General features: G+C 35.2%; 1 protein-coding gene and 1 pseudogene across 1 annotated transcript; both read left to right on the top strand.

Moving 5' to 3' along the window:
* On the top strand, positions 1,650–2,939 carry LOC110259576 (annotated as a pseudogene).
* Positions 10,256–11,191, top strand: LOC100511681 (olfactory receptor 2L3-like). Its single transcript, XM_003123604.1, has one exon. It carries the CDS (start codon positions 10,256–10,258, stop codon positions 11,189–11,191), a length of 936 nt encoding a protein of 311 aa, XP_003123652.1.

The raw sequence follows: 21,565 nt of genomic DNA, 5'->3' as shown, positions 1-21,565 counted from the left end.
CATATATCAAAGTTACTTCTCTATTACAAGTGTTCCAATTCAAAGGAAATGACATATTTAAAAGAGAGGTAAATCTGTTATGTATCCTGGTAGAACAGAGTAATATGTGCTGGCAAAATTTGGATGAAGAAGAGATCACTTTTTGATCTGGTAGGGGATGAAGAGAGTTCTGAGAAAACTTTGGAAAGGGGCTGACATGTGATCACTAATAGAATGATGGGAAGTGTTTGATACAGATTGTACCAGAGGGAGCTTGGTCTAAATAAAAGGAAAATTATACAAGTAAATTCATGGAAATGGAAAGACAGACATGACTTATCATAAGACTATGGTTTAAATTATTATGAGGAAAGACATTAATTGAAATATAAAAACAATTAACCAGGTAAATTAGTGAGTAATTTGTTGAATATTTAAACACTACTATAAGTGGTATTGAGCTTGACTCACTAATTTATAAAAAGAATTTCAAAATTTGCCCTGGAGAGTGACTTAATGAGATCTATGCTTTAGGATGATTTTAATTTTAAGGGGAAAGAGACCAGAGAGTCGGGAGAAGGGACACTGAAAACTTAGAATTGAATGAAATAATAGATTTGTAAAGGCGGAGGCTGAGAAATACTGATAGTTTAATATGGCTGGGCTAAGTACCTAATTAACTATATAAGGTAACAATCAAAGTTTGTCTCAAGGTTATAAGCCTGAATGTTTGTGTTAAAGGCAAGATGAAGGCAGGAATAATCAGTTAGTAAGAGATGGGAGTTGAGTTCAATTTTGGTCTGATGCATTGGAAGAGTTGTCAGGACATGTGGTGAAGGTGTTTAAGAATCTGTTAGAAATACAGAAATGAGCTTAGAAGAGACAGGTTAATATGTTGTCCTGAGAGTTTGAACCCACGGAATCAGGACCATTTTATTAATTCATGCCCCCATACAGTGTCCTAGACTTAGGAGTATCCCATGTATGATTTAATGCTCTGATATTGCTATCTTGAAATTTTTAATAATTTTGAATAAAGGGCACCACATTTTAATTTTGCCGTGTATAACATGTATTTGGTTCTGCAGGGAATGTAAAAGATTGACAAAGGAAATGATATAGACAGAAGAGAGGATCTCCTTGAGATACTTGGGGAAATGACCCCATTGATAAGTCAAAAACAAAGGGGACCCGAATATGGAGACTCATTTTCTCAGGAAATTTCAAATAATGGGTTTTTAAGTCTATAACCATTTAGATATGAAGAAGTTTTTAAATAATGGAGTAAAATTATCAGCATTTAGTATTTATAAAACAACAAGTTTAAGACTTTGTATCTTTTTCACTAGATTACAGGGTTATCATAAAATGATATAATAAAAGATACAAATGAATATCCATATGGAAGAAATGTGTAGGGCATGGTATATTAGGTGAGGCATGGAGGTTCCATGCCCTGAGTGCACCACTCTCCCCATTTCTCCACATGTTCACCAACTTATAAGCTCCCCAAGATGTTTTAAATACCATTTTGTTTTGCTACGATATAGAAAGAATGGATGTGGAAAAAAGCTAGTCTAAAATAAAGGCTCAAAACTGTCCATAGGACTTAACAGATGGCTTATGTTTTTCTCTCATCACACATCAGCTGCCACAGAAGAGGCTGAGATATGGCAAAGAGAAATAACATATCTACTACACATTTCATCCTCTTGGGCCTCTTCCCTGAGTTTCAATATGCCAGCCTCCTAGTCTACCTCATCCTTCTGATCTACCTCATTGCCCTCACAGGGAACTCCACTCTTATTTCCCTGATCTGGGTGGATGTCCACATCCATACCCCCATGTATTTCTTACTCAGCCAGCTCTCCCTTATCTACTTGTTCTACATCTCCAGCTCAGTTCCTAACATGGTCATCAACCATTATTATTATTATTTTTGTCTTTTCTAGGGCTGCTTCCTGTGGCATATGGAGGTTCCCAGGCCAGGAGTTGAATCAGAGCTGTAGCTTCCGGCCTACGCCAGAGCCACAGCAATGCAGGATCCAAGCCACCTGCAACCTACATCACAGCTCACGGCAATGCCAGATCCTTAACCCACTGAGCAAGGGCAGGGATGGAACTCACCACCTCATGGTTCCTAGTCGGATTCATTAACCACTGTGCCACGACGGGAACTCCTCATCAACCATTCTTTAGGGAAGCATAGAATCTCTTCCACTGGCTGTGGAATCCAAATGTTCTTCTGCCTGAATCTAGGTGGTGCTGAGTGTATCCTTCTAACCCTTAGGTCTTATGACTGATTTGTAGCTGTTTGTAATCCCCTACTCTACACAATCATCATGAATTCTAAGGTTTACTGGCTGATGGCAGTGGCATAATGGACTGGGGGTGCTCTAAATTCACTCATTCAAACCATCTACACCATGAGTTTCCCTGTCTGTGGTCTGAAAGAGATAAATCACTTCTGTGAGATTCCAGCCATTCTGAAGCTATCCTATGAAGACACTTCAGATTATGAGATGGTAATGTTTGCATTTATTCTCATCCCCTTTAGCCTCATAATGGCCTCCTACATTCAAATCTTCTTCAACGTTCTCAAAATGCACTCTCCTGTGGCGAGGAACAAAGCACTTGCAACATGCTCTTCTCACCTGACTGTGGTGAGTCTCTACCTGGGGCCAGGTATAGTAGTGTACATGGCACCTGTTTCCTTCCACACCCCAGCATTGGATCAAAGTATTTCCGTGTTCTACACTATACTTACTCCCATGCTGAACCCCCTTATATATAGCCTGAGGAACAAAGAGGTGGTTGGGGTTCTGAGAAAGGTCCTGAGGAAGAAGCTCATATCAAAGTTTAAAAAATATAACTGCCATAAATCTAGTTTCAGTGTGGAAATCAAAGTTCCTAGCTTGCATCTTTCTTCATCTACACATAATTTCTGTTCAGGAACATAGATTTTTTTAGGAATGAGTCATTGAATCTCTAGTCACCTTATTGTGTTTAAAACAAAATAATTGAGTTTAGTAAAGAATTTATTTCATAGAAGCCTTTGGAGAGAAGGGCTTTTGTAGTAAATAGATGGAAGTGTATACACTCTTTTTCCTAATCCACTCATAAAAGTGACTCTTTTTTATCATCATATAGTCAGAGAAAGCTATGACTGCTTATTGTAATTTTGGACAGAGTATGCTTGTTCTGAGAATAAAACAAAGGAGTGGGCATACATTTTCTCCCGGAAGAACTGTTTTCTCCATGTTAATGATGTTTTTTTTGTTGAGTCAAAGACACATTTATTTCTGACACTGCTAAGTAATAATTATATATTGATTTTATTTCATATTTTTACTCAACTGAATTTTTTTGATTTATTAGCATCCAATCCACATCTTGTTAGTCCTCTAATGTCATCTCCTATTATTCCTCTCTCCTTTGCTCCACTTCAGCTACAGCGAACACAAAACTAATTAAACATATAACACCAACCTACTGCTTCCTTCCTTGTTTCCTTAGGCTAGAATGCTCTTCCCATCACTTACTCTTATGCTATGTATTTATTCAAAAGATCACCATTTTAAAAATTTTAGTCCTGGCACATATACACAATGGACTATTAGCCATTAAAAGGAATGAAATACCAGCATTTTTAGAAACATGGATGGACCTAGAAATTATCATGCTAAGCGAAGTCAGCCATACAATGAGACACCAACATCAAATGCTTTCACTGACATGTGGAATCTGAAAAAAGGACAGACTGAACTTCTTTGCAGAACAGATACTGACTCACAGACTTTGAAAAAGTTATGGTCTCCAAAGGAGACAGTTTGGGGGATGGGATGTGCTTGGGCTGTGGGATGGAAATCCTGTGAAATAAGATTGTTATGATCATTACAAAATAAATAAATAAATAAATGCAGTATGACATTAAAAAAATTTTAGTCCTTTTCCATTATTTTACATCTCTCTTTCCCATCAATTTTTCCTTCTTGCTAATTATTACCATCTGATACAGCATTGTTTTTTTTATTAATCATGTATATCACCACAAAGTAAGCCCCATCAGGGCAGGGATTTTTCTTTTTTGTTCACTTCTGTATCCCCAAAAGAATCTGATACATAGAACATAGTAAGCACTGTATAAATATCTATTAAATGAATTAAGGAATACCTATTATAGATTCATCAGCTTCCAGATATACTAGAACTTGACTTTAAAAGGGTGATTTTTTTCCTTCAGTGCATATTTATGAGTGTCCCAGGCAGTAAGAAATCATGTGACAGTTTCCAAACTAACAAGAAGCAAAGCGTATTCTTGCTGGGTAGACTGCTTCCACTACCCTCCTCACATTGATAGAGCATGGAATAATGGAGGTATAAATTGGCCAAAACATAATAGGAATCCTCAGGCATAGGATAAATGTAGCCAATATATTTTTGAAAAAAGAAGTTTCAAGGAGACAGGACACATGGTGTCCTGTGTCATTGATTAGGAGAGGATATTTGGCCTCTTTCAATTTTTTTTGTCTGTTTTAAATTTATTTCCCCAATAGTTTATTTTTTTTCCTACTGTACAGCATGGTGACCCAGTTACACATACATGTATACATTATTTTCTCTCACATTGTCATGCTCCATCATAAGTGACTAGACATAGTTCCCAGTGCTACATAGCAGGATCTCATTGCTAATCCATTCCAAAGACAATATTAACCCCAAGCACCCCACCCATCCCATTCCCTCCCCCTCCCCCTTGGCAACCACAAGTCTATTCTCCAAGTCCATGATTTTCTTTAAATGAGCACAAAAACTGATACTGATAAATTCTTTATCAGCTCTTGGCTGGTTTTGGCCAATTGCTATTGGATTATCATTTGATCTCTTAAACTGGTAACTATATGGAGTAGGTAGGCTTTCTAGGCTAGCTATAGAAGTTTGTAACAGTTCTATTTTGACATGTAGTCTCGCTATTAATCCTTTCGTATATTCATCTCTCACGTGTAGCAACAACTGGTGAGTTATAACATTACCCTATGAACTATTAAAAATTAACATGTGCTTCTCCATACTGCCCACATAGTAATTGAACAGTTTTTGACCTTCCTTATTGATAGGGATTAAAAATAACACTTCTGTGCTGTATATTAGATTACACATATAAGTGATATCATATGGTATTTGTCTTTCTTTTTCTGACTTTCTTCACTCAGTATGAGTCTCTAGTTCCATCCATGTTGCTGCAAATGGCATTATTTTGTTAATTTTTAGGGCTGAGTAGTATTCCACTGTGTACATACACCACATCTTTTTTTTGAGATGTTAGAATATCTCTTTTTTATTTTCTTTTTTTATTACTCAATGAATTTATTACATTTATAGTTGTACAATGATCATCACAATCCAATTTTATAGGATTTCCATCACACAACCTCAGTGCTTCCCCCCACCCCCCAACCTGTCTCCTTTGGAAACCATAAGTTTTTAAAAGTCTGTGAGTCAGTATCTGTTCTGCAAAAAAGTTCATTGTGTCCTTTTTCAGATTCCACATGTCAGTGAAAGCATTTGATGTTGGTGTCTCATTGTCTGACTGACTTCACTTAGCATGATAATTTCTAGGTCCATCCATGTTGCTAAAAATGCCAGTATTTCCTTCCTTTTAATGGCTGTGTAATAATCCATCATGTATATGTACCACATCTTCCTCTTTTTAAAATTTATTTTTTATTGTTATTTCCCCCAATACACTTTTTTCTTACTGTACAGCATGGGGACCCAGTTACACATACATGTATATGTAATTTTTTCTCTCATTGTTGTGCTGTGTTGTAAGTATCTAGACATAGTTTTCAGTGCTACACAGCAGGATCTCATTGTAAATCCATTTCATGAGCAATAGTTTGCCTCCATTGACCCCAAGTTCCCAATTCCTCCCACTCCCTCCCCCTCTCCCTGTCTATTCTCCAAGTCCATGGTTTTCTTTTCTGTGGAAAGGTCCATTTGTGCTGTATATTAGATACCAGATATGAGTGATATCTTTCTACTGTACAGCATGATGGCCCAGTTACACATATATGTATACATTCTTTTTCTACACATTATCATGCTCTGTCCTAAGTGACTAGACATAGTTCCTAGTGGTACACAGCAGGAAATTAGGAAGATGTGATCACTGAGAACTATGTCTAGTCACTTATGATGGAGCATGATAATGTGAGAAAAAAGAATATATGCATATGTGTGTAACTGGGTTACCATGCTGTACAGTAGAAAAAAAATAATGTATTGGGGTAATAAAAAAAGAACACTTTTGCAAGATTAATGCTACATGCAAATACTAGCTTGTTATTTCATCCATAAAAAGATATCACACTCAGAATGAGAGTGTTCCAGGAAATACCGCTAGCCTACTTATCCTTTTAACTTTGAAAGAATAAAATTAAATATAATATTCTATCATGTTTCATATCCATAAAACCATTATTTAAAACTTGTAAAGTATAAAATAGCAAAGACCAGAAATAGATCAAATTTTGGGGGGGCAGGTATTTAGTATTTTAGGCTTTGTGGACCATATGGTCTCTGAGGGGGACAGACAGGGAGTTTGGGGTTTGTAGATACAGACTTTTACACTTAGAATGGATGAGTGATGGGGGTTATGGTGTACAGCACAGGAAACTGTCTGGTCTCTTGTGTTAGAACATTATGGAAAATGAAAAAAAAGGAACATATGTGTATGGGTGGCTGGGTCACTTTGCCTACAGCAGAAATTGAAAGAAGTTTGTAAATCAACTATGCTTTAATAATTAAAAAAAAGAAAAGAAAAGAAAATATACCAGTATGAAGAAACTAATTGACTCTGGATAGATGTATACTTAGCTTTATAAGGTATTATTTTCTATCCAAATCCACTCCCAGCTATATACTCAAGAAAAAGGAAAATATGTCCACCAAAAGACTTGCAGAAAATGTTAATAGCTTTAATGAAAACAGCTGAAGGTAAGAAATGATCAAAATGACCATCCACAAGTATATTACATTTATACTATGGGATACTACTCAGTAATAAAAAGGAACAAAGTATTGATACATACAAATGACTGAATCCAAAAAAAAATGTTGAAAACCAAAAGCCAGACATCAGACACTATATTATCCCTATAAAGTTGAAGTGATAGAAATCAGAAGAGTGGTTACTTATGAGGGATGATGATTAACTGGACACAAGGCAATGATTGTCAGATGAGGGGAATGTTCTATATATTAACTGCAGTGCTAGTTATATAACTATATCTAATTATAAAATGAATCTAATTGCAAACTAAAAACTAGTCAACTCTGCAGGTATAGAACCAGCTATAGCTGTAAATTAATAAAAAATGTTTTCTAATAAAACCTAGCTATGGACACTGAAATTTGAATTTCACATAATTTTCTTAGCTCATGGGCCACACAAACATAGCCAGCAGGCCATATTTGCTGGTAGTTTTTTGATTGTAAATGTAGATGATATAAAAATGAATCAATGTTATCTTTGTTCAAAAAGCTGCATTATGACATGAAAGTATAAGCATGTACACAGGGAAGTAATACAATATAACAAGGCAGAAATCTTGCTCGAAAATCCAATGAGCAGTTTATGGTATGTCTGTTCACACAGCATATACAAATCAAACACTTATTAATTTATACATTTATATACAAATAGTTGATTTTCCAAAAATTTGCTTTGTTATTGCATTTTCATTAATAAAAAATAAAATGATAAATTATTTCCAACTCTTTTGATAATTGTGTGTGTGATGAAGGAGCTGAAAATATTTAGAACAAAGGTACTTCTTTTTACTAAGGTACATCACTATTTCTGATTTTTTTCTTTTTCTTTCTTTTTTTTTTTGTCTTTTTAGGGCTTAACCTGGGACATATGGAAGTTCCTAGGTTAGGGATCAAATTAATGCTGCAGCTGCATGCCATAGCCACAGCCACAACAAAGCGGGATCTGAATCATGTCTGCAACCCACACCACAACACACAGCAATGTCAGATCCTTTACACTACTGAAGCCAGGGATGGAACTGTCATCCTTATGGGTTTGTTCCTCTGAGCCATGATGAGAATGCCTCTCTGAATTTTTTTCTGCAATATAATTGCCTGATTTTTTAAAATTTACTTTGACAATTCTCTGTTAATTTTTAAGGGATTGACTGAATAGATTTATTTAAAAACAACTGGGTTTTCATGATTATTTTACAAATAGTTTTTGGCATACAAAATATTCAGTCATGGTCCATCAGACTGCTTTTAGATAAAGGGAGCATTTGTTCTCCTGAGCTATCTCTTGGTCTAAAAGTATACAAAGGAAACCTTCCCTCAGAACCAGGTAATGACTAACCAAGAGAGTATATCATATTGACTCACTGAGGAACATTACAAAGGACTTCAAAAATTTTTAATTCAAATGTATTATATAAAGCACAACCCAGTAAGACAGAATTACCATGCCTATATTTACAGACAACATAATTAAAACTCAGAAATCTGAGTGATTTCAATGAAACTTACAGTCAAAAAGTTGGAGAGATGAGCTTAATTTAGATCTATCTGACCTCAAATTTAATTACGTCAGTATGTTAAAAATAAAGCTATATTTATTTAAAATAAAGCTATATTTATGAGGAAGGTGCTATAAAATTCTTTATAAGACATATTGGCAGAATAGAATCATACACAAATTAAATAAAATTTTTGATGGGGAGTTAAAAGTGATGATATTGCATATTTAACATCTTTCTATTTTTTGAAGTCTAGTATAGGGCAGATTGCATGTCCCTGATGGAACTTTGTCATTTACGCTGTGGCTTATTATCTGAAAACATTTGCAAAAATATCTACATCTTTTCCACAGTAAGTATTTAATTTTTACCAATTAATTTCTAAATTTCACTTTGGTTGGCTATCAAAGTTAATTAAAGTCTGGGGATTGTGTTCCCCTAGGTCATTCACTACAGAAGTCTCTAGACCCTCAATGGCAAATTACTAAGCAACCTATCAAGTTAGATCTTAGCTGATATACCAACCAGATTACTATAACTAGTATTATAGAATTATAGCCACTGGGCTCATTTCTAAAATATATGACTCTCCATCAACATTGAGCCAATAGCACTTATTTTCTATGCAAAAAAAAAAGACCTAATGCTGCATAGTGAGAAGGTGTGCCTGATCACAGAAAGTCTGGGAGTTATCAGCAATTTCATGAGGTAGAGGTAACTGGATATAAATAGAATTTAAGGTAGATACCATACTTGTAAAAAAGAATCTTGAACATTTCCTGGTAATGGAAATTCTGTGGAGAATCAGTATGGTTATTGCTAAATCTCACAAATGTCAGACTTTGGTGACTGTCATTGTAAAAGGAAAATAAAAATCTGAAAGCCTTAGATCTGTATTCTGTTGGCCTCCCAGGATTCAGGTCTAGGGGAGTGTTATTAGAATTATCTTCCTATTAGACTATCTTCACAAATCATATAAATAATGTGTCTGATCAGACCCAGAATCATATGGAGTAAGTGCCAATTATGATATTAAGTAAAATATTTGAGAATGAAAATTACTATACTTTTAGACTCAAAGCTTTTATATCCAAGGATGTGCCTAAACTCAGTAAACAAGATAGTCTCTTGAATTTATCCTGCTGTTTTTAGAAAAGCTGTTTAGTGATTGAATTATGATTTTATTTCTGTCTGCCTTTTATGCAATAAATTATGCTAACAATAGGGCATGCTGTTTTCCTAAAATGTCTGTACATAATATAAGTATGTATACATACATTTTGAGGTTCATATCTGCAGAAATTATATCCATCATTGTTACATGATTCTCTAAATAAAAATAAAATAAAGAAAAAGAAAGAAAAGGAAGGAAGAAAAAAGAGAAGAAGGAAGGGAGAAATAAGAAAAAGGAAGAAAGGAAAGAAAGAAGGAAGGATGGGAAGAAGGGGAAAGGGAATGCGAGATGATCTCAATACAGGCTAAGAGGCACTGAGGGTGATCATTTTTTTAAAACTATAAATACAGTTTAAATAACACACACTGAGGTAATTGTTCAACAATATGTATCAAAGTACCTCTGATGAGTTGATAACAAATATTATGAGAGTCCAAATTTGGAGTAAAATATATAAAATTTTAGAACTACATTTCAATATGATGCTGAACATCAACTGTTCTAATCCATTTGATTTTTTTTCCAGCCTTGTTACATTTCTTTTAGAAGCATGGGGGGTGGAAATGAGTCAGCGACAACTGATTTCATCCTTGCAGGACTTTTTCCTGAGTTTAAGCATTCCATTGTGCTCAACTCCATAATCATCTTGATCTACATCCTAGCTTTCATGGGGAACATACTTCTGATTGTCCTGATTTGGGGTGACTCTAGACTCCATACACCCATGTACATTCTCCTCAGTCAACTCTCCCTCATTGACTTGACATTAACTTCTACCATTGTCCCAAAGATGGCCTCTAACTTTTTCACAGGGAAAAAGACCATATCATGGATTGGCTGTGGAACACAGAGTTTCTTTTTCCTGATGCTGGGAATGTCAGAGTGTCTCATCCTGACCCTCATGGCTTATGACCGCTATGTGGCTGTCTGCAACCCACTGCATTATCCTATCATCATGAACCCCAAGTTTTGTCTGCATATGATTGCTGTATGTTGGATTGGAGGCTCCATAGGTTCATTTATCCATACTGTCTACCCTATGCACTTTCCCATCTGTGGGTCAAGGGAAATCCACCACTTTTTCTGTGAGGTTCCAGTCCTCATTAAGCTTTCCTGTGAAGACACATCTGTGTATCAGTCAGTGGTGGTGGTTACAAGCATTGTACTTCTTGTTTTGCCATTCTGTCTCATCATAGTTTCCTATACACTCATCTTCCTTGCTGTCCTCCATATGAACTCTGTTAAGGGCAGAAAAAAAACCCTGGCCACCTGTTCTTCCCATCTAACTGTGGTGAGTCTCTTTTTTGGCCCAAATATATTCATTTACATGACTTTCACTTCCTCCCATAGTCCAGAGCAGGACCAGGCTCTCTCTGTTTTCAGCAACATCCTCACCCCTTTACTGAACCCCCTTATCTATAGCCTGAGGAACAAGGAGGTGGTGGCAGCACTTGTGAAGCTGAAGGGGAGATGTGGGGTGTCTTAGCAGATGAACAATACTTTTCAGGCATTAAAAGAACATGCTTGTGACCATGGGCAAAACTACAGGTCAAAGTTTAAATACAAAGATGGTCTTTTGCAGTTTCAGGACACCAAGGTGATTATGATTCTATGTAAATTAAACTTTTCACATATGATTTTCCAGGCCTCCAGTAGAGGTTCCTTTACTTCCTACTGAGGCGTCATAACTTACGAAAAAAATTAAGAAAATTATTTTATATTTTTAATTAAATTTAGCCTGAAATCTCTGTGTTTAATTAGAAATTTACCATAAATAAAATTGAAATTCTTGTCTGGATCCAATGAACTCAGGTTCCTTGTGTCACCTTGGTATTAAAAGTAGCAAGATGAAGAATTCTCTTGTCTCAGTGGGTTAAGGGTCTGGTGTTGTCACTGCAGTAGCTTAGATCATTGCTGTGGCATAGATTTGATCCCTAGCCAGGGAACTCCCATATGTGGCAAGAGTGGCCAAAAAAAAGTACCGAGATAAGATGAAATTCATAAATAAAAATTGTTTCAATGAATGAGGGTTAGATGAATTCTGAAGTCTAATGTTAAAATAAACTCATGTCTTTTGTAATGCAAAATAAGATCATACTGGGTAAATAAGTCAAAGGCCTATGATTTCACTTAAATGTGGGATCTAGTGAAAACTGTAGAAAATAACTTATTTATAAGACAGAAACAAGTCACAGATATCAAAAGCAACTTTAACATAGAGGAAACAGTGGTGGGGAGTGAGGAATAGGATGGAATTGGGAGGATGGGATTACACACACATTACTGTATAAAATAGATGATTAACAAGAACCTTCTCTACAGTTCAGGGATATCTACTCAATAATTTGTAATAACCTATATGGGAAAAAGAATGGAGCTATATATATTATACACACACACATATACATATCTCCTATATAGTTATATAACCTATAATATTTAACCTATAACACAATAGGTTATAACACTTTATATGTGTGTTTGTGTGTGTGTGTGTGTTATATGTAACCTATATATAGAGAGGAAACAGTTATATGTAACCTATATAGAGAGAGGAAACAGTTATATGTAACCTATATAGAGAGAGGTTATATCAGTTATATAGTTATGTATAGGTTATATATCCATATAAACATACACATGTGTGTGTTATATGTGTATGTATAAACTATATGTATGTATATGTATAAACATACGCATGTGTGTATGTGTTATTTGTAACCTATATAGAGAGAGGTTATATCAGTTATACAGTTATATATAGGTTATATATCCATTCTTTTTTTCCCATAGAGGCTATTACAGACTAAACTATATGTATGTATATGTAAACAATGCACAGCAATGTCACTTTGCTGTACATCTGAAACTAATACAACATTGTAAGTCAACTACTCCAATAAAACTTAAAACAAAACAAAAATGATGTTAAGGAAATGGGCATGTTAAACTACCAAATGAGGTAAACATGAATAAATATATATTAGATATTATAGGCTCACAATCTACTGTGCAAATATATTATTGTGTATGACTCCCGTAATTAGTTATTACAATTACTGCAACTAAACATATACAAATATCATACTCTAACTTAAATGGTAAGAATAAGACAGATATCACTAGTATTCTCAACAACTGGATTTTGGTGGATTCAATCAGGAAACTAAATGATACTCTTCTTCCATCTATTATCTCCCACTGCATTTTCCTCTTGGCCCTGGATGAAATCTCAGGAAGTCTCCACAGAAAAATTTTTCCCCCTCAGAGAGTGAAAATTCCTTGTTCATTTTAAGCTACAAGAATAGTCTCATTTTAACTACTGTAGTAAACTGTCTTGCCTCTTACTTTTTAAACAATGGTTCTTTCCTTATGATTTTTAAAAAATTTATTTTATTATTTAAGCATAGATAATTTTTATATGTGTTAGTTTCAGATGTACAACAGAGTGATTCAATTTACATATACATGTATATTATTTTTCAGGTTCTTTTCCATTATAGGTTATTACAAAATATTGATTATAATTCTACAACACATACAGTAGGTTCTTGTTGGTTATCAGCTGTATATATGTTAGTATGTATATGTTAATTCCAGATTCTTAATTACCCTTCCCTTTGGTAACCATAATTTTGTTTTCTGTAAGTGTGGCTCTATTTCTGTTTTGTATTCATTTGATTCATTAGCATCATTTTTATTTAACATATTAGTAATATATGATACTTGTCTTTCTATGTCTGTCTTACTTCTCCTAGTATGAAAATCCCTAGGTCTATTCATGTTGCTGAAGTTGGCATTATTCTGTTCTTTTGATAGCTGAGTAATATTCCATTGTATATTAATCCCACATCTTTATCCATTCCTGTGTTGGTGGACATTTAGTTTGCTCCCACGTCTTGGCTGTTGTAAATAGTACTGCTATGAACATTGGGGTGCATGGATCTTTTCAAATTACAGCTTTTCTGGATATATGCCCAGAAGTGGGATTTCTGGATCATATGGTAGTTCTATATTTAGTTTTTAGGAACCTCCATACTTTTCTCCATAGTGACCATGTACCAATTTACATTCTTATCAATAGTGCAGGAGGGTTTCTTTTCTTCCACAGTGTCTCGAGCATTTATGGTTTGTAGACTTCAATGATGGCCGTTTTAACAAATGCGATGTGAAAATTCATTTTAGTTTTGATTTGCATTGCTCAAAATGCAAATTTTGATTTATATTCCCCTGTGCCTTTTGGCTATTTGTATGTTTGGAGAAATGAATTTTCTATTGAGATCTTCTGCCTATTCTTTTCATTGGGTTGTTTATTTGATATTGAGCTATATGAACTGTGTGTATATTTTGGAGATTAATCCCTTGTTGGTAGCATCATTTGCAAATACTTTTCTCATTCTATGAATTGCCTTTTGGTTTTGTTTATGATTTCCTTTGCTGTACAAAATCTTTTAAGATTAATTAGATCCCATTTCTTTATTTTTGTTTTTATTTCCATTATTCTAGGAGACAGATCAAAAAGATATTGCAGAAATTTATGTAAAAGAGTGTTCTGTATGTTTTCCTCTAAGAGTTCAATACTATCTGGCTTTAGATTTAGTTCTTTAATCCATTTTGGGTTTTTTTGTGTATAATGTTAGAGAATATTTTAATTTCATTCCTTTAGATGTGGTTGTCCAGTTTTCCCACTACCACTTTTTTCATTTGCTTATTTTTAGGGCCACACCCATGGCATATAGAGGTTCCCAGGCTAGGGGTCTAATTGGAGCTACAGCTTTTAGCCTACACCACAGCCACAGCAATGCTGGATCCGAGCTGTGTCTGTGACCTACACCAGAGCTCCCAGCAAAGTCATATCCTTAACCCACTGAGCAAGGCCAGGGATCGAACCTGCAACCTCATGGTTCCTGGTAGGATTCATTTCCACTGTGCCATGATGGAACTCCCCACCACCACTTATTGAAGAGACTGTTTCTCCATTGTATAGCCTTGCCTTCTTTTTCATAGATTAATTAATCATTGGTGTATGGGTTTATTTCTGGGATTTCTATCCTGGTGCATTGATCTATATTTCTGTTTTTCTATCAGTAGAGTACTGTTTTGGTTAATGTAGCTTTGCACTATAGTCTGAAGCTAATGAGCCTGATTCTTCCAGCTATATTTTTCTTTCTCTAGGTTGTTTTGGCTATTTGGGTCCTTTGTGTTTCCACACAAATTTAATTTTTTTTGTCCTTGTTTTGTGAAAAATGCCATTGGTAATTTGATATGGATTGCTTGAATCTGTAAGTTGTCTTGGGTAGTATAGACATTTTGACATTATTGAGTCTTCCAACCCAAGAACACGGTGTATCTTCCATCTGTTTGTGTCATCTATGATTTCTTTCATCAATGTCTTATAGTTTGCTGAGTACAGATCTTTTGCCTCTTTAGGTATGTTTGTTGCTAGGATTTTATTCTTTTTGATGTAAGGGTGAATGGGATTGTTTTCTTAATTTTACTTTCTGAACTTTCATTTTTATCGTATAGAAATTCAAGAGATTTCTGTTTATTAATTTTATATCCTGCAATCCTACCAAATTGATTGATAATTTAGGGTTTTTTTATAGTAGCATCTTTAGGATTTTCTGTGTATAGTAACATGTCATCTATAAACAATGACAATTTTACTTCTGTTTTCCAACTTGGATTTCTTTTATTTCTTTTCTTCTCTGATCACCATGGCTAGGGATTCCAAAATTATGTTAAGTAAAAATGGCAAGAGTGAACATTCTTGTCTTGTTCCTGATCTTAGCAGAAATGCTTTCAGCTTTTCACAGTTGAGAAAAAAGTTAGCTGTGGGTTTGTCATTTATGGCCTCTATTATGCAGAGACGGATTTCCACTATGCACACTGTCTGGGAGTTTTTATTTAAAAAAATGAGTGTTGAGGACTTCCCATGTGGCTAAGAGGGTTAAGGTTCTGACATTGTAAGCTGTGGCTCAAGTTACTGCTGTGATCTTCATTCAATTCATGCCCCAGGGATTTCCACGTGCTGTGGAAGTGGCAAAAATAAAAAGGGTGTTGAAATTTGTCAGAAGCTTTTTCTGCTCTATTGGGATGAGCATCTGGTTTTTATTCTTCAGTTTGTTAATCTGGTGTATTATAGAGATTTATTTATGGATATTGAAGAAATATTGCATTTCTGGAATAAATCCCACTTGATCATGGTGTATGATCCCTTTTAAAGTACAGTTGGATTCGGTTTGCTAGTATTTTGTTGAGAATTTTTCTGTCTATGTTCATCAATGATATTGACCTGTAATGTTTTTGTGTGGTATCTTTTTCCAGTTTTGGTTTTCGAGTGATTGTGTCCTCATAAAATGAGTTTGGCAATTTTTTGAAACACTTTCATAAGGATAATTTTATCTCTACTCTAAATGTTTGATAGAATTCACCTGTGAAGCCACCTGGCCCTCTACTTTTGTTTGGAGTTAAAAGTCTTTAATTTTAAAAAGTTTTATTGAAATATACTTGATTTACAACGTTGTGATAATTTCTTTTTTACACTTCACTTATCTGTTTTTCTGGGGTTTTGTCTTATTCCTTAATCTGGCTCATATTTCTCCGCTGTTTCATTTTGCCCAGCTTTCTGTGTGGTCTCCTTTTTGCAGGTACAGAGTTGTAACCTTTCTTGCTTCTTGTTTCTGCTGCCTTGTGAGTGAAATTTATACAGGGGCTTGTAGCAGGCTTCCTGGTGGGATGGACTGGTGCCAGCCCACTGGTAGTTAGAGCTGAGTCTTGTCCCTCTGGTGGGTGGGAATTTGTCTCAGGATTTGATTAGAGGCAGCTGTGTGCTTGGTAGGACTTTAAGCAGCCTGTTTGCTGATAGATGGGGCTGTGTTCCAACTTGTGTGTTGTTTGGCCTGGAGTTTCTCAGCCCTGATGTGTGGGGCCAAATTTTTCCAAAATGGCAGACACCAGGGAGCTCATACCAATTATTATTCTCTGGAACCTCCACCTCCAATGTCTTCCCCCACAGTGAGCCACAGATGACCCTCATTTTCCCAGGAACTCCTACAAGATCCACTGGTAGGTCTTACCTAGATTCTTATGAAGTTCCTGGTTCCCAGTGAACTTGAAAACCTGTGTGTGCCCTCCAAGAGTATAGTCTCTGTTTCCTCCAGTCCTGTAGAGCTCTTGCATATAAGTCCCACTGGCCTTCGATGCCAAATGCTAGACTCAAAGGCTAGGGAACATGACAAGGGTTTCAGAACTCTCACTTCTGTGGAAGAGCCTCTGCAATATAGTTATTTTCCAGTCTGTAAGTCACTGACACAGTGTGTATAGGATTGCTTTTATTGTGAATGTATCCCTCCTGCCGTCTTGATATGGCTTCTTCTTTGTCTTTTGGTGTAGGATATCTTTTTTTGGTGGTGGTGGCAGCTTCCAGTCTATTTTATTGATGGTTGTTAGGCAATTAGTTGTAATTTTTGTGTTTTTATGAGAGGAAGTGTTTTTATGAGAGGAGGTCCTTCTCTGATGTCTTGTCTCTCCATATTATTCATACTTTCTATATAAACCTGGCTCAATCTTGGGATATTGTACCTTTCTAAGAACTTGTCCATTTCTTCCAGTTTGTCCATTTTATTGGCATATAGTTACATAAATAGTGGCATACAATCCTTCGTATTTCTGTGGAGTCCGTTGCAACTTCTTTTTCATTTCTGATTTTAATGATTTCATCCCACTCCTTTTTTTTATGAGTTTGGCTAAAGATTTATCAATTTTGCTATTTTTAAATAACAAGATTTTAATTTCAGTGATATTTTCTATTGTTTTCCTCATCTCTATCTAATTTTTTCTGCTCTGATCTTTATGTTTTCCTTTCTTCTACCCACTTTGGGTTTTGCTTGTTCTTATTTCTCCAGCTTAATTAGTTGTAAGTTTAGGTCATTTATTTGATATTTTTCTTGTTTCCTGAGGTCATATTTTTCTTTATAGACTTCTATCTTTGAACTCCTGTTGCTATAACTCATAAATTTTTGATCAACAGGTTTTTATTTTTTCTAGGTTTTTTTAAAATTTCCTCTTTAATTTCTTCAGTGATCCACTGGTTGTTGAGTAGCATATTGTTTAACTTCCACATGTGTTTTCTGCAGTTTTTTTTTCTTGTAGTAGGTTTTAATTTTCAGAATACTGTGGTATGAAAAGATGTTTGATATTACCTCAGTTTTCTTAAATTTACCAAGGCTTGCTTTGTAGCCTAGTCTGGGATCTATCTTGTAGAATGTTCCATGTGCACTGAAAAAAATTGTATTTGGCTGCTTTGGATGGAATGTTCTATAAATATCAACTAAATCCATTAGATCTAATGTGTTATTTAAGGCCATTGTTTTCTCATTTATTTTCCATCTGGATGACCTTTCCATTGATGTAAGTTGTGTTAAAGTCCCACACCATTTTTGTGTTACTGTTGATTTCTCCTTTTATGGCTGTTAACAGTTGCGTTATATATTTAGTTGCTCCTATATTGGGTACAAAGATATTTACATTTGTTATATCATCTTGGATTGATCCTTTGATCATCATGCAATGTCCTTCTTTAACTCTTATACCTGTCTTTATTTTAAAGTCTATTTTGTCTTCTACATGTATGGCTAATTTAGCTCTTTTGATTTCTGTTTGCATGGAGTATCTTCTTCCATTTCCTCACTTTCAGTCTACCCATGACCCTGGATCTGATGTGGGTCTCTTCTTTACATCAAATATATTGGCCTTGTTTTATGTCCATTCAGCATGTCTGTGTCTTTTTTTGAACATTTAATCCATTTTCATTTATTATAATTATCAATATGTATGTTTTTATTGCCATATTCTTAATTGTTTTGGATTTGATTTTATTGGTCTTTTTTCTTCACTTCCTCTTTTCTTCTGGTGATTTGATGATGTTTAGTCCAATTGTGTTTGGACTGCTTTTTCTTATTTTGTTTATAGCTATTATAGATTTATGGTGTCTGGTTATCATGAGCTTTTGATATAGCATTTTATTTGTATACATAACTGTTTTAAGTTGCTGATCTCTTAATTTCAAATCTATTTCAGATATCCTGTATTTATAATCTCTTCCTCTCATGATTGCTGGTTTAGATATCATATTTGTGTTTCAATGGTTTCCTATCATTGCTGCATGTTTACCTTTACCAGTGAAACTTTCCATTTCATAATTTTCTTTATTCTAGGTGTGGCCTTTTCTTTTCCACACAGAGAAGTTCTTTTGGTAGTTTGGTAGTACTGAATTCTCTTTGCTGAAGCATCGTTAGAGCTTTTGATTTTTCCCTCAAATCTGAATGAGAGCTTTTCTGGGTGGAATATTTTGGGTTGTAGGTTTTTCCCTTTCATTGCTTTAAATATACGGTACCACTCTCTTCTGGTTAGTAGAGTTTCTGCTGAAAAATCAGATAATAACCTTATGGCTGTTCCCTTGTATGGTATTTGTTGCTTTTTTGTTGATTTTAATATTGTATTTTTATCTTTAATTTTTTGTCAGCTTGATTAGTGTGTGTCTCACCATGTTCCTTCTTTGGCTAACCCTGTATGGGACTCATTGTAATTCCTGGACATGGGAGACTGTTTCATTTCCCCATGTTAGGGAAATGTTCAGCTCTTATCTCTTCAAATATCTTCTCAGGCCCTTTCTCTGTCTTCTTCTTCTTCTTGGACCTATAATGCTACTGTTGTTGCTTTTGACTTTGTCTCAGAAGTCTTTTAAAATGTTCTCATTTTTTTCATTCTTTTTTATTTATTGATTTCCATGGAAGTGATTTTCACCGCTTTGACTTCCAGCCCACTTCTCTGTTCTTCTGTCTCTTTTATTCTGCGATTGATTCCTTCTAGTGTATTATCCATTTCAGTTATTTGTTCTTTAGCTCTGGTTGTTTCTTTATATATTCTAACCGTTTTTAAAAACTTCTTTTAATTTCTTTCTCTGGGCTTTCATATTTTTCATGAGTTCTTGAATTACCTTTACAATATTATGCTGAACACTTCTTTGGGGCTAGTTCCTATCTCCATGTCACTTAGTTGTTCTTCTGGGGTTTTTTATATATACATATATATTTTTTGTCTTCTTATGACTGCACTGATGGCATATGGAGATTCCTAGGCTGGGGGTTGAATTGGAGCTCAAGATGCCAGCCTAAACCACAGCCACAGCAATGCTAGATCTGAGCCACATCTGTGACCTTCACCACAGTTCATGGAAAAGCTTGATCCTTAATCACTGAGCAAGGCCAAGGATTAAACCTGTGTCCTTATGGTTATTAGATTCATTTCCACTGAGCTGCAATGGGAACTCTGGGGGTTTTATCTTGTTCATTCATCTGGAAAATATTCCTCTGCCATCCTATTCTGTCTAAAATTCTGTTTGTATTTTTTTCCCATGTGGAAAATTAGTTATGTTTCTTGACCTTGGAGAAGTGGCCTTCTACAGGGGATGTCTTATGTTTGACAGTACACCCTTTTCTTGTAACCCTAGGGACAGAGATTTGTTGGTCCCAATGTAGGTTGTGATCTGCATTTTCAGATTCAGTTCTGCAAGCCACTGCATAGTAGTTTTCTTATTTGTGGTGTCTGCACTTTTGCGGGTGAGGCTGGTATAGAGGATTTTGCAGGTGTCTTGTTGGGAGGGGCCATTGCCTGTTCACTGGTATTGGTTCTCTGGTGGGCAAAGCCATGTCAAGGGGTCTGTCCAGAGGTGGCCGTTGATTTAGGAAAGCTTTAGATAGCTTTTCTGATGCTGTGTGGAGGATTTGTTCTCAACCCATTGGTTGTTTGGTCTGAGGTGTCCCAGCATTGGTGCCTATAGGCCATTGGGTAGCCTAAGTCTTGGTGCTAATTACCCAAGCAAAATGTCTGCCTCTATCAAGAGTTCAGATAGATGAATGATTTATGATATTTGTGCCACCAGCTTTTATGACTTCAGAGAGATCCACTGCCCCATCTTTCCAGAAGCCCTCTATGTCTCACATTTTAGATAGATGATAGATAGATAGATAGATAGATAGATAGATAGATAGATAGATGATAGATAGATAGATGATAGATAGACATATAGATTCACATGAAGCTCACTTCCCTCAAGATAAGATGAAGTTTTAAAACAATGGGATTCATGATAAACATAAAGAAAACACCTTTATTTTCCTTTTTCTGGCATATCTGTGTCAGCAAGTTGGGTTCTTTTGTCCTGATTAGGCTTGATCCCAGATGACAATTTCCTTCATATAAGGGACTGCTGCTGGACCTGTTTGACTTGGTGAATCTGACAGAACCTTGGTTTTAATAGAATCTTCCAGAAACAATGTAACTTGGTGCTCCATAATCATGTGTCCCATCTCTACTAGGTCTCAGTAACATGTCAGGAATTTTCTTTATTTTGTTTTTAAAAATTTTAAATTCACATGTAATTGCCATATAGCATAATGCAAGTTCCAAGTATACAGATAATTATTTAATATACATATATATTATGAAATGATCTCTACCATATATCTAGTTAACACTCATTAAACACATATCAGAAATTTTTCATTATGATAACTTTTAAGATTTAGTCTCCTAGCAACTTTCAAGTATATGTTACAGTATAATTAACTATTTTTCATTATGCTGTATATTACATCACTATGAATTTTTTTGATAACTGTAAGTTTATACCTCTTGACCACCTTCACACATTCTGCTCAACACCAGACTCCTGCCTCTGGTAATGACTATCTGTTTTCTGTATTAGTTTTCTTTTTTTCTTCTTTAGACCTCACATAAATGTGAGTTCATACTGTCCTTCTGTCCTTGTATTTCTCTGTCTTGTTTCACATACCAT

The sequence above is a fragment of the Sus scrofa genome, chromosome 2 (genome assembly GCF_000003025.6).
Source record: "Sus scrofa isolate TJ Tabasco breed Duroc chromosome 2, Sscrofa11.1, whole genome shotgun sequence".
Classification (NCBI taxonomy): domain Eukaryota; kingdom Metazoa; phylum Chordata; class Mammalia; order Artiodactyla; family Suidae; genus Sus; species Sus scrofa.
The sequence above is the reverse complement of the archived record's forward strand: the minus strand, read 5'-3'. Positions and strand labels throughout refer to the sequence as shown.